General features: G+C 31.6%; 1 protein-coding gene across 1 annotated transcript in view; it reads left to right on the plus strand.

The window, feature by feature from the left end:
• Window positions 1-222: 222 nt before the first annotated feature.
• Window positions 223-12,709, plus strand: part of LOC108904173 (division abnormally delayed protein) — a 576,582-nt gene continuing 564,095 nt past the window's right edge. The window contains exon 1 of the mRNA XM_018706614.2: window positions 223-494. Coding sequence (XP_018562130.1) covers window positions 311-494 — 184 coding nt within the window. The 5' untranslated portion in view covers window positions 223-310. The remainder of the gene's footprint in view (window positions 495-12,709) is intronic.

The raw sequence follows: 12,709 nt of genomic DNA on the forward strand, positions 1-12,709 counted from the left end.
GCAACCACCGGCTTTCATGAAACTTTTTGCAGTAAATAGCCGGGTACAAGGTAGTTTGACGCTCCGTCCAAAGATGCCGATACGTGGGCAGACTGGGCTTAATATTTTCAGGTAAATCTGCGTGCGCACCTCCAGCACATCTCCGCCGAGATCGCGGCGGCGGGTATACCGCGGTTGGCTGCGACTTTCGGTGTTTTTCATTCAGTCAGTTGTTTTCAGTGTTGGAGTGCGTAGGTGCTGTCGACCTCTCACGTCTCCTCTCGATCGGTGGATCTAGCGTGTTACGCCGAGGACAGAAAACAAATCCGAAATGAATTTTAAGGGCCGATCCAGCTTCTTTTACATTGTTGTGGTGTGTTTCTGTGTTGTGTCTGCTAAAAATGTGGATAACGTCCGATCCAAAAGGACCGCCGGTTCGGAGAAGAGTTGCGACAATGTGAAGCAGTTCTTTTCTTTGAAAAACATCTCCGTATCATCACCTGACGGACCGAAAGGTAAGTTTTTGTTCGCGTTATTTGAAAAACGGGTGGACTAATTTGGATAATGATAATAGAGTGATAAACAGTATCTATAGATTCGCAAAATGTTTTTCACGACTATTCGAGGGCACAATTATTTTTTATTTACGTAATTCATTTAAAATTGTCCGTCTATTATTAAACCTACTGATAACATGGATATAGAAGTACTAGTAGACAGTAAACAAACATTGCCTATTGTTTTTATTTGAGTAATAATAATAATAATAATAATACAAACTTGGATCGCATGGAATGCTTTCTAATACTATTAATAAAATAATAATTCAAGTTACTGATAAATTTTATTATTATACCTATACTTAAATTAATTCTTCAAAGAAGTACCTACAAACATCATTTCGTGTCTAGCAACTTGACAGGTTGTCTTCGTTCGTCTTTAGACCAGCCTACGCTAGATCGGTTATATAATTTTTTCTTCAAACACTTCAAACTTAATCATGTGGAACAAGAAATGAAAATGTGTCAGCACAGAACGTTGGTTTTAGATTGGGCAAAAATAATTTTGTTTAGACTTGGAAGATATATACCTACCTACCTAGTCGGTGTTCCCCTTTTGAGAGATGCGTGGTGTCTACTTATATTTTAATTTATAAAATGGATGTATACATTTCGAATATTTATGCCAAAGCTATATTGGTTGCAGTAAGTTGAGTCGGTCATTATGGTTCAACTTTTTTAACTAAATTAACAACTTTTTAATATTCAATAAATAATGACTAACCGATTGATTAGTGTAGAATATGGCTGAAGTAGTTTTAAAATCTATCAGTAAGACGGTAAATAACCATAAAAACTTAACCAAAAGGAAAACCATCCTACCTATATGTTATAGCTGTTTTACATCGTCAATTTATTCATCGAATACGATTGACGAAGTTCTTCATCAATTAATTCACGAATTTATTGGTAAACAGTGTGGTTTTACACTGCTACAGACTGTCAAGTTTTTTGACGTATGAATCAGTTCTACCAACGAATCAAAGAAGCAAATAAATTTCAAAAATGTCACCTTTTCACTCATAATTGTAGTGATACAACAGCGGTACCGTTCTGACACATATTATATAAATATTAGTTTTTGTAAGTAACAAATCAGTAAAAACAATGCAAAACTAGCACGACGCCACACAATTATTTACATATTCCAATAACATAACCTCATTACTGATCTGAGGCTGGAAATCTGTTGGGTTGGTACTTCCGAACTTCACGAAGAAATTGACGAAAATTAGAACATGCTCTAATTCGTCAAGAACTTGATGAATAAATTCATGAAGTTATTTGACAGCAGATTTGGTGCATTACACTTGTCCAGTCTCTTGATGAAGCGTCTTCATGAATTAATTGATCAATAAATTGTCAATGTAAAACAGCTATTAATTACACTTGTCCAATTTCTTGATGAAGCGACTTCATGAATTAATTCATCAATAAATTATCAATATAAAACAGCTATAACAGATGCTTTCACATCGATATTAGCCTTCCCTTGTTGTTACTTAAGTACAGATAAATATTGTATGAATTTTCTTTTTTTTTACCATAAGAAATTGTCAAGGAGACTATTTACATCTAAATAAATATGATACAAAAAGACTGCTGTGTATCATTCTAAATTAGTGGTGGCAGTTTTTCCTCGAATTTTTCTATGAAAGTAGGTGTGCGATTAAAAACTTATTTTTAGCAAAGCGTTCCAGCATGTGGGCGGTGATGGCCCATTTCTTGGATTAATGATTTTTGAAATTCTTCCTTATTTCATCACATCAGGATCATGTTCTGTTTCTATATTAGTTTCCTTACTCGTAGGCTTTAAAAAAATTAAATTTAACTCTGATATGGTTTATTGCAATGTTTATTGTTGCTAGATTTTCTGTATTAGTAACACAATAAAATTAATTAGGTAGGTTTCTGTTTATTTCTGTACTAGATCTATTGTAGGGTACCTATATATACAGAATTGTCAACGTCTGTAGTGAAAAAACCTCGGAATAAACAAATTCATAGAAACAAATACTTAGGTATATTTGAATTAAAAAAAAAGTTTTTGGTCCAAATAAGTCACTGAGTATAAATATATAAATAATGTATTTATTTTATTTGACATATACAGTTTCTTAAAAAGTCAAGTAATTTAGTTGATTTATCAAATAAATTAACTTGTAAATTACCTTTTACTTGCACCAAATTTGATGTTTAAATTCAGAATTTAAATTAGTTGTATTTTATTTCAAATAAATATTCATGTTGCAAATAATTTGGTTTAAATAAAATGCAAATTATGAACAATTTTAAAGCTTTTTAGAGACAAATATACTTACTTGAATTAATTTTTGATAATATTAAGTAATTAAATTTGAGCTGTTCATTCAAATTTATTTTGAGCTTTATTAAAAGTAAAATAAATTCAGAGGTAAATGAATATTTTCAAATGATTCGATTTCTTAAAATCGAGGATTTCATTTCACTGTTTTTATAAGGTTGGTCAACTTTATTTGTGTTGTAGTTGGACTAAAATTAAGAGCAAAGCGTGGACCTAGGTTGGATATTTCTTGTGCAACTGTCTAAACTACAAAGAATTAATAAGATTTCTGACACCAAAGATTTACTAATGCTAACATATTATATTCCTAGTATTTTCAAAATATTTCAACCGTAAAATCGAAACATAGGTTTATATCTACATTCTTAAACCTAAATCAGATTGGAATACCTACGCTATTATATACCGAGTTTTATATCACCATTGGATAGAGTTATTATAAAAAAAAACGTTCCAATAGCCCATAACAATATCCTCAGCACGAGTCTTTGAAAATATGAGAGTCATAATTAACCTACCACCCTAATAATATCTGTAACACGAGTCCTTTATGTTCACCGAATCACCTTTTGTGCCATGGGCGACCGCAAAATTGTTTTTTAGGGGGCTGCTTTGCCACTATATCGGTGAGGTTTCTTTTTCAGGAAGTCAAATGGGTTGTTGAAGACTTACAAAAATATGTAATTTAAGTATTTTTATGTATCGTTCTGTTCCAGATTGTGTAAATATATTTATCAATATCAAGTAGCGCGTGGTTGAAATATAAATAATATTGAGATATTTTATAGATATTATGTTAATGTCTCTGACGCTGTATCCATATTAAGTAATTAATATAATTTGCACAAAATAATTTGATTGTAGTAGGTTAGGTACACAAAAATTGCGCATGCTTTGCCCGATGCTTTGCCTATTATCGTCTAATCCATGCTTTTTAAATTAAAAAAATATATGTACGAATATCCGTAATACCAATTTTATAGTGAATTTCAAAAGCGATCAAAATTTGTAGTACAATATTTACTTCTGCAGTTAATTACCAAAGTATTACTGAAATAAGTAATAAAAAAAACCGGGCAGATGGCAGTATTTAATGAAAATTAAAAAAAGTGATACTTAAAGCCAAACTGGTTCATTTTTTGTGTAAAATGGAGGACATCCTTTTTCTTAGAAACACCACAATTTGTTTCAGGTAGTGATCGAATTCCAAAAATATCCAGCGGCATCAATTTTCTGGGGTTTCCACTGGCACAAGCATTTAGTGGATTTTTATCTTTAATTAGACAAATTATTACTTAGTCTAAGTTTCATCAATCAAACCTCTTCAGAGATATTTTAGAATAAGCGAAATTTCAATATCTCGAAAATCATGGATTTGCTGATTCAATTGATATCATCTTTTTGGTTTAAAATCACTCAAAGAATCACCCCTTAAAGTTAGTGCAAATACTTATTTAACACCCTGTATAATATATTGTTTAACTCGTTAGCAGCAATTGAATTAACTCACGTACTTAGTGGGCTGACTTACTTAGGGTTTTCAAAGTGTCGATCAGATTACGTCCTCCCTCACCCTCCTTACTCGCCAGACTGGGCTCCTAGCGATTTTTTTTCTTATTTCCGAAATTAAAGTCAGTGCTGAAAGGTCGCCTTTTTTAGATAATTGATGATATTAAAGCAGTCATCACATACGTTAAAAGCCATTTCAAATGAAGCTATCCAAGAATGCTTTGCGAAATGGCTTCCACTGGAAAATGTTTGTGAATAGGAGAACAAAATACTTTGAAGGAGATGAGGACCAATAATTATAAAATTAATAATAAAGTTTAAAAAAATATACTTCGGTTATTTTCTGAACAGACCTCGTATAGTAGAGTAAATTACAGAAGCAGTAAGTAGTAAGGTTTGAGTAATACCGAGTAATTCAAATTTAAGACATTTATCTAAGGAATCTTCTTTGTTTTTTACAATTTTTTAACCGGTTTTCAAGTTACTTATGCCTGCAGATAATTAAAATAATCTCACCGTGGTGTAAAGTAAACTATGCTGTCAACGACACTTGACGTAAAATAAAAAACATGTTCATTAAAACTGATACGTGAGGCGTAAACTTCTCCCCAAGAAATAATTCGCCCTGCACGCCACTGATCCTTCTTCAACCCCATCTTTTTTAAGTGTTCTTCTCCCCAGCTCACATCTGTCGGCTCGATGGCGTTTCTTTTTTATTATCATTTTCTATATTGGACACGGACCTTTGCCAAATAAATTAAGTTTGTAATAATAATTCTTTCGTAGTCGGGTAGAGTTTGGGCCCCTGTCGTGTATTTTTGTTAGTACGTTATATATCTAGTACATTTATTACCCATTGGTTTTTGTGGTAGTGAAAAATGCATTGGTTTTTAGCATGTGAAGTTTCGATGGATATTATCAAGTCAGTATGTAGGTATCTGAATGGGCATATATCCCTACAGGGTGTTTTAGAAGAATATACCACAAATTTAGAGACTAGTCACATACAAAATTTTTTTTTTCTACAGACCATGGGCCCAATGTTTTTTGTTTTTGGATACAGTGCTTCGAATGTAATTTTTTAAATCAGATTTTATCTTTTCCGAAATGTTTTTAAATTTGGTACATGATGCTGATAATGTTAATGTAATGACATATAAGTATTTAGCAAGGTCAAAAACTTACCGTTACCAAATTTTGTTCCATTATATTGTTTTTTGTAAAAGGTGTGGCTAAATTCAATTAGAGTATCTTATTTGATTATCTTCAAACCGAATTGGTATTCTTTGTTTCTTATTTTTAGACACTGCCTATTTTTACTCAAATTTATTTGGGTGGAAAATACCAATTTGTAATGGCAACTTTGAAAATCACGGAATGGTAACAAGTTTCAGCCATATAATCTTCAAAATTTGAATACTTTTCCAATTCTTATGTTTGCCATAGGTATTGAATCCGCCATTTTTTATTCAAGAATTTTCGGATTCAGACTTATTAAATGCAGAAATTCACTAGTACCTACCTACTACGAAAAACGAGTCAAATTCAAGTTATTATTTTTTGTTGGGACTACAAAAATACTTGTAAAACTCTTCATTTTATAAAAAAATGTTTACTTAGGAATTGTTTGTTCAAAATGCAGGTTTAAACCTTTTGGAAACCTCGCTATTTTTCAGAAAGTGAAAAATTTCTACATCCATGATAATTGGAATTTAGCAAATAATTTTCCTACATTTTTTTATTAAATCGAATAGCTTTTATCTCGATTTTAGTTACTTTACGTGCTTTTAAATTTAGCAGGGTTCGAAGGATATATATATCAACGATATATACTTATCACGATGTACTTATATCACGATATATATATGATATTTAAATTCTGATATACAGGGTGAGTCATTAATAATGGTACACAACTTAATGGCAGATTGTTAACGTCAAAATATAGCGATTGAGCATGCCTTAATCAATTTTTGCTCATTTTTGTTCTGCAGGCTGTTAAAGTTGAAAAAATATTTTCCTTTTTTTATCTATATTTTAAGTATGTGTGAACCGATTGTTTTGAAAATTTGTAGTTTTACGTTTTTTGAGGTGGCAAATATGAATATGCAAATAGTGTTGGGGTCACGTACAGCGGGTGCTAGTTGTACTGTCCTGTCAATATAAAAAATATGTCTAACTTTTTATATTTTACAATTTTGAATTTTTTAATTAGAAATTACTACTACGTTCAATTCTAACTAAAAAAGGTATACTTGTTACAAATCGATAAATTCAACTGTTTTCGAGATACAGCCATTTTAAGTTTTTGAGATTCGACGGGAATTAAATTAGAAAATTATTTTTCCCAAAGTAGTAGGCATGGACATAATAAATTGACAGCTGTCACTGCAATACCATATTGTTTTCTACCCAATTTGATTAAGAAGTAGTTTTTTCCTTGTCGTTATTTTTTAGAGAAGAGAATATCTTAATAAAATCTAAAAAAGTGTATTGAAGTTGCTGGTAGTTAATAATTTGTTAAGATATGCATAATAAAATCTTTAATTGCTGTATTGTTTGTCTTAATTCTTAATTCAGGCTTGGTATTTAAAGACCTGCAAATTTTCAAATTTAATTCCCGCCGAATCTCAAAAACTTAAAACGTCTGTATCTCGAAAATGGTTTAGTTTATCGTTTTGTAACTAGTACACCTTTTTTATTTAGAATTGAACGTAGTTAAAAAATTCAAAATTGTAAAATACAAAAAGTGAACAGATTTTTACATTGATAGGATATTATAACTAGCGCCCTCTAGATGTGACCCCAGCACTGTTTGCATGTTCGTATTTGTCTCCTCACTAAACGTAAAACTACAAATTTTCAAAACAATCGGTCCATACATACTTAAAATATAGATAAGAAAGGAAAATATTTTTTCAACTTTAACCCCTGTAGAACGAAAAGGAGCAATAATTGATTAAGGCATGTTTGGCTCAATCACTATATTATACCATTATTAATGACTCACCCTATGATATGTGATATGGATATTTATAATATAAAAGTGTCGACGTTCGACATTATTAGAATATTGAAACACGAAGCAAACGCACCGGTAATAGCTGCCGTTATTACCGATGCGCTGTAATGCAAGTCAGACGCGACGGCTATGATCATCCGACCAAGTCCCGAACTCTACTAATCACCGAGATTAGTTATGTGAAGTGAAATCATTTTAAGTTGATTACCATTGTCAAATTTTATTTGTCCTATGAAACTATATTATTATCCCCTTAGCTTAGTTTTTATTATTTTGTGATCATTATATTGCATATAAATATAATGATATTTTCGAACCCTGAGTTTTAGTAGCAACAAAGAAAATAATTACAACATGAAAGTCATCGTTTTCGTTCGAAATGCCTTTAAGAATTAAGTGCACTTATCCAAAATTTCAGTAGTATCAAAATTCTGGTGTTTTTACGAGTTGTCATGTGGTCTCGCAAAGTTTTCATCACTGGTATACTGATATATTATATTTAATATATTTCTGTGCTTACCAATTCAGTAAATTTTTGTCTTTATTTAGTTAACTTACCAGCTGAAATCTGAGAAGTCTGCGTCAAATATCTTCAGAGGTACAAATGACAAAAACTTGTTTAAACTTGTATTTCGAATACCATAGCATAGAATGTAGACGGTCAATATAAGGACTTTTATAGATTCTTTCTTTACCTTCTTGGCTTAAAATGACCCAATATAATAATTCGGAGTTTGGAGTTGCAACGTGGAAAACATCATGTATGTCATTTACTTAACATTTAAAATATGAAATAATTAAAAAAGTCGACTGTTTTGTAGTCAGTATACAATAAAATCAAATAAAAAATTGAGTGAGTTTTAAAGTTAATACATATCAGCATTTAGAATCACTTTATGATCAAATTAATCTATAAATGTATACAAGTGTGAATCAAAAGTTATCTCTTATCCAAATATTACCTGCCCCGTTTGTAAATAAAAGACAAGCGCGCCTAATATTTCGGGTTCCGTTTTTATGTACCCGAAGAGAACAACAAAGTAGGTAGAAATATAGATAAGTTTGTTTTGGAATTTATAACCCCAGGATCCGGCTATCTATTCTTGTCAGGTAGGATAGAAATAGGAGTTATTGGAATTGTTTCCAGTTATTACTCATATTTCATCAATTCTATTGGAAAGAGACGAGTCATCGTCAAGGAATTTGTAAGGCTTTTTCAGCCGAGCCGCCTCGAAAATTGCTATTAAAAATGTCAGTCGATAACTGGCTAGTTAGTAATTCATTGAGAAACTTAAGTACTCATGGAAAGAAAAACAAAACATTTGTTTAAATTCCTTTTTCGTACAAAATAAATATTAGTAATCCACACATCATATTTTGTTTGAGTATTGTAAAGAACCTTGTCCTATTTGATATAGGCTGTTTGTTTGGAATACATATATAGAAATTTAAAATTTTCAACATTTACCAAGAACAGAAAAATAATAAACAAATTAGTAAACAACATAAGTTAATTTTCGCAAGATTTCACTAAATTTATAGTCAAATTTTGGTGTGCCAATTGAATTTGATTTGACACATAAAAACATCAAAAGCGAGGGTACTGACAGTTCTTTGTAGATTCATTGGTTATTTAGAGTGATATAACTTGTTTGATCTTAAGTTTTATGTTATTTCAAGAAATAGAACACAACTACTGAAATTTATGGGGTGTTTTAGTCATTTCATCGAATAAATGAGACTGTATTTCAGTAACACGGTATATGTATATTATGCCAGTAGGAACTGAATAGCTACGTCTTTTAAAATATAATACACCGTGCAGTTATATCTCACCCACACTCAAAATATATCGGCAGATAAACATCTACATATTTCGTACGTCACCTCTGACCACTGATAAGAACAGTATGTTCGAAACCGGTATATGTCTGGTGGTTCTGCTGACGAGTAATCTCAACTGTTTACTAGATTTTGCAGGTGCAATTCAATATTGGCTGAGACCTTAGTCCACAGAGTAGTTTTCTACAATGTCATTAGTTAAAAATTTATTTCGCCTACAGATTAATAGGTCGCTTTTTGCCAATAGGTGGGCTGTTTTGTGGTAGTAGGCATTGGGTAGAGATAATATATTTTGTACGTTAATTCTCATCTACATTTAAAAAATAATGTATCAATTCCAATATTTAATTATTTTCCTTAGGTTTTTACTGTTTCAAATATAATTCTAGGTACCTTTTTTTGAATCCCATTTGTTTTCTATTCCATTTATTTTGTTGACTTTCTATTTAGAAAAAAAAATGGCCAATATTTTATGGAAAGTTCTTTCGGAGATACCTACAAACCAAACTTGCTTTTTTATATTCATGTGTATGTTTTTTTAAATCCTTTTTTCTTCCAATTGCAATATTTTGTTATAAACAGGGTGATTCAGAATTTATTCAAAAGAAAATTTTTGAATGTACAGGGGACTCTGCAAATACAATTTTGTAAAAAAAAAAATCGAAATGGGCAGTCCGAAAATGATTTAAAAATACACTTCTGCACGGCACTGGAAACTAGTCCACTGTGAAACCTGACCTTGCGCAAGGCAAAGCTTGCAGTCGGCGACCGGGGCGGCAAAGTGTAATAAAGAATGAACTGACAAAAAATTTCTTTCCCAAGGAAAGAAATAAATAAAATTTTATAACACTTATTTTTTATATCATCAAATTCAGCTTGAGCGGTTTTAATTAATAAAATAATTTGACATACCTGATGTTACAACCATAACACAAATGCTTCACCATAACACAAATGTTGTCTTGCTTCACCATAAATTAAAACGATATCAATTTTTGACACTTAAGAACTAATGTAAACACTATCCCAAAAACGTCAATACTAAAATGACGCTAGAGATTACAGTAGCCCAGCGATATAAGTGCTGAAAATAGTACTACTACTTATCGGAAACTATAAGGGTTATACAATTTTTTTTACGATATTCCCAATATTTTTTTTGGTTAAGTTCTGAATAACCCTGTATGTGCTATCCATTGTGAAGGGTCGATAAATATACTAAATACTGTACTAAAACGTGTGCTTTTTATTGTGAAAGTTATAAATGAACAAATGTTTACCCACCTTATTTTTTTTTAGGCTTCAATGTACAAAAAATAAAGACTGAAGTTTTAGGGAAATTTCCTATGTTCTCAAAGAAATGTAAAAATCATTAAATATTGCAGTTGGGGATTATAAACCATATTTATTACGTAAATATCCCTGTACAATATTTCGATAAAGATACGTATTAAACTATAAGTTCAAAATCTGTTTGTTCAGTGACTATCTCGATCAGGGAAAGTCGGCATTATTTCGGAGCAGATCTGATTCTGTATCAACTCTCAGCCAATACCGAAGCAAGTAATGCGTTCCGGTATAGGATACGTATCGCATTATCTCACGAAACCTGAGGCCTTTTGGTGCATTTCATTTTTAGTTAGACATCCTGTACCGAGACCCAACTATCTAATACGCCCTTCCGTAGCCAATAATCGGATAAACGAGCCAGATAATGGCGTTACCTGAATGTTAAATTAACTAGTAATCCCGACTATAATCTGATCATCGGTTTAATCCGCAAACATGCTGCCCACAGCCCTGCCATAAAAAAAGTTGGCCCTTTTTGGTACTTTACGCTGTCGGTAGAGAGCCTCCGCCTGGTTTGACGGATTGAAAATTTGTAAATGTTATATCCCCAACACATGGGAACCTAAACCGTTTTTAAACATAGGTTATTTTATGCAAAATTTTAAAAATGAAATGGGAATAGAACGCAGAGTGAACTGGATATTTTAACGTATATTTTATGTTCAGAATCTCTGAGTGTAGAAGTGGTCATACACTGAGCTCGTAAAGTTTGGAATAAATTCGAAAAATCGTTACTGAAGGGTTTTGACAGGAAATGCTCGGACACGTCAACTTTAGTTTATAAAATGTCACTTTTTTTAGCAATCGACTTTTTTTTTGTTTTGTTTGTTTTTGATCTATGACGTCATCGGCAATTTTTTTAAATGGCAACCCATATTTTTTTCCACGGATTTCGATTGAGCACATTTTTCTGGGTACGAATATGTCAAAAACGCATGACCTTCAAGATGGAAGTTTTCGAGATATTCGGTTCCAAAGTTTCAAGAATGCATTATACAAGCGATGACAAAATACTAATCATTTATCAAGGAAGCGCTGGAAAAATTACAGTTTTGATAGTTGAAGTTTGTTCTCGCAAGTTTGTGTTTTAAACTGTCTATTATCTCGAAAACTTCCATCTTGAAGGTCGTACGTTTTTGACATAATATTCATGCTCCGTAACTGATCATAAAAATTTCGATTCTTTCCCTTTCACTCAAACGACGGACCATTTTCAAATAAAATGAATTCTGATAGAATAATGATTAATCAACTTAAAATAAAACACAAACTTGCGAGGACAAACTTCAACTATCAAAACTGTAATTTTTCCAGCGGTTCCTTGATAAATGATTAGTATTTTGTCATCGCTTGTATAATGTATTCTTGAAACTTTGGAACCGAATATCTCGAAAACTTCCATCTTGAAGGTCATGCGTTTTTGACATATTCGTACTCAGAAAAATGTGCTTTATCGAAATCCGTGGAAAAAAATATGGGTTGCCATTTAAAAAAATTGCCGATGACATCATAGATCAAAAACAAACAAAACAAAAAAAAAGTCGATTGCTAAAAAAAGTGACATTTTATAAACTAAAGTTAACGTGTCCGAGGATTTCCTGTCAAAACCCTTCCTTCAATAACGATTTTTCGAATTTATTCCAAACTTTACGAGCTCTGTGTATATATTTCAAACAGGATTCCATAAAATGATTCTCCATGTAGGTTAAAATTTAAAATGTCCTTAAATAAATATCAGAAATGTTGCGTGAAAGACAGATACCTACATTATACTGAGCATTATACATTAAGTCGTCGTATTTTCTAAAATGTATGCCTACCGTTTGGCATAGAGATGTTAAACTTAAAAAATTATATTACAAAGTTTTTGACTATAATTTACTATACAGCGTGGTAAAAAAGTTCTGCATAAAATTCATATTTTCATTAAACAATTTTTTTTCGAAAAACGGTGAGACCCGTCGATTTTTATTTGATCCAGGGCACCTTTACAAACCAAACTTGCTTTTTTATATTCATGTGTATGTTTTTTTAAATCCTTTTTTCTTCCAATTGCAATATTTTGTTATAAACAGGGTGATTCAGAATTTATTCAAAAGAAAATTTTTGAATGTACAGGGGACT

Source organism: Anoplophora glabripennis, unplaced genomic scaffold (genome assembly GCF_000390285.2).
Source record: "Anoplophora glabripennis isolate ALB-LARVAE unplaced genomic scaffold, Agla_2.0 scaffold137, whole genome shotgun sequence".
In the NCBI taxonomy this organism is placed as follows: Eukaryota; Metazoa; Arthropoda; class Insecta; order Coleoptera; family Cerambycidae; genus Anoplophora; species Anoplophora glabripennis.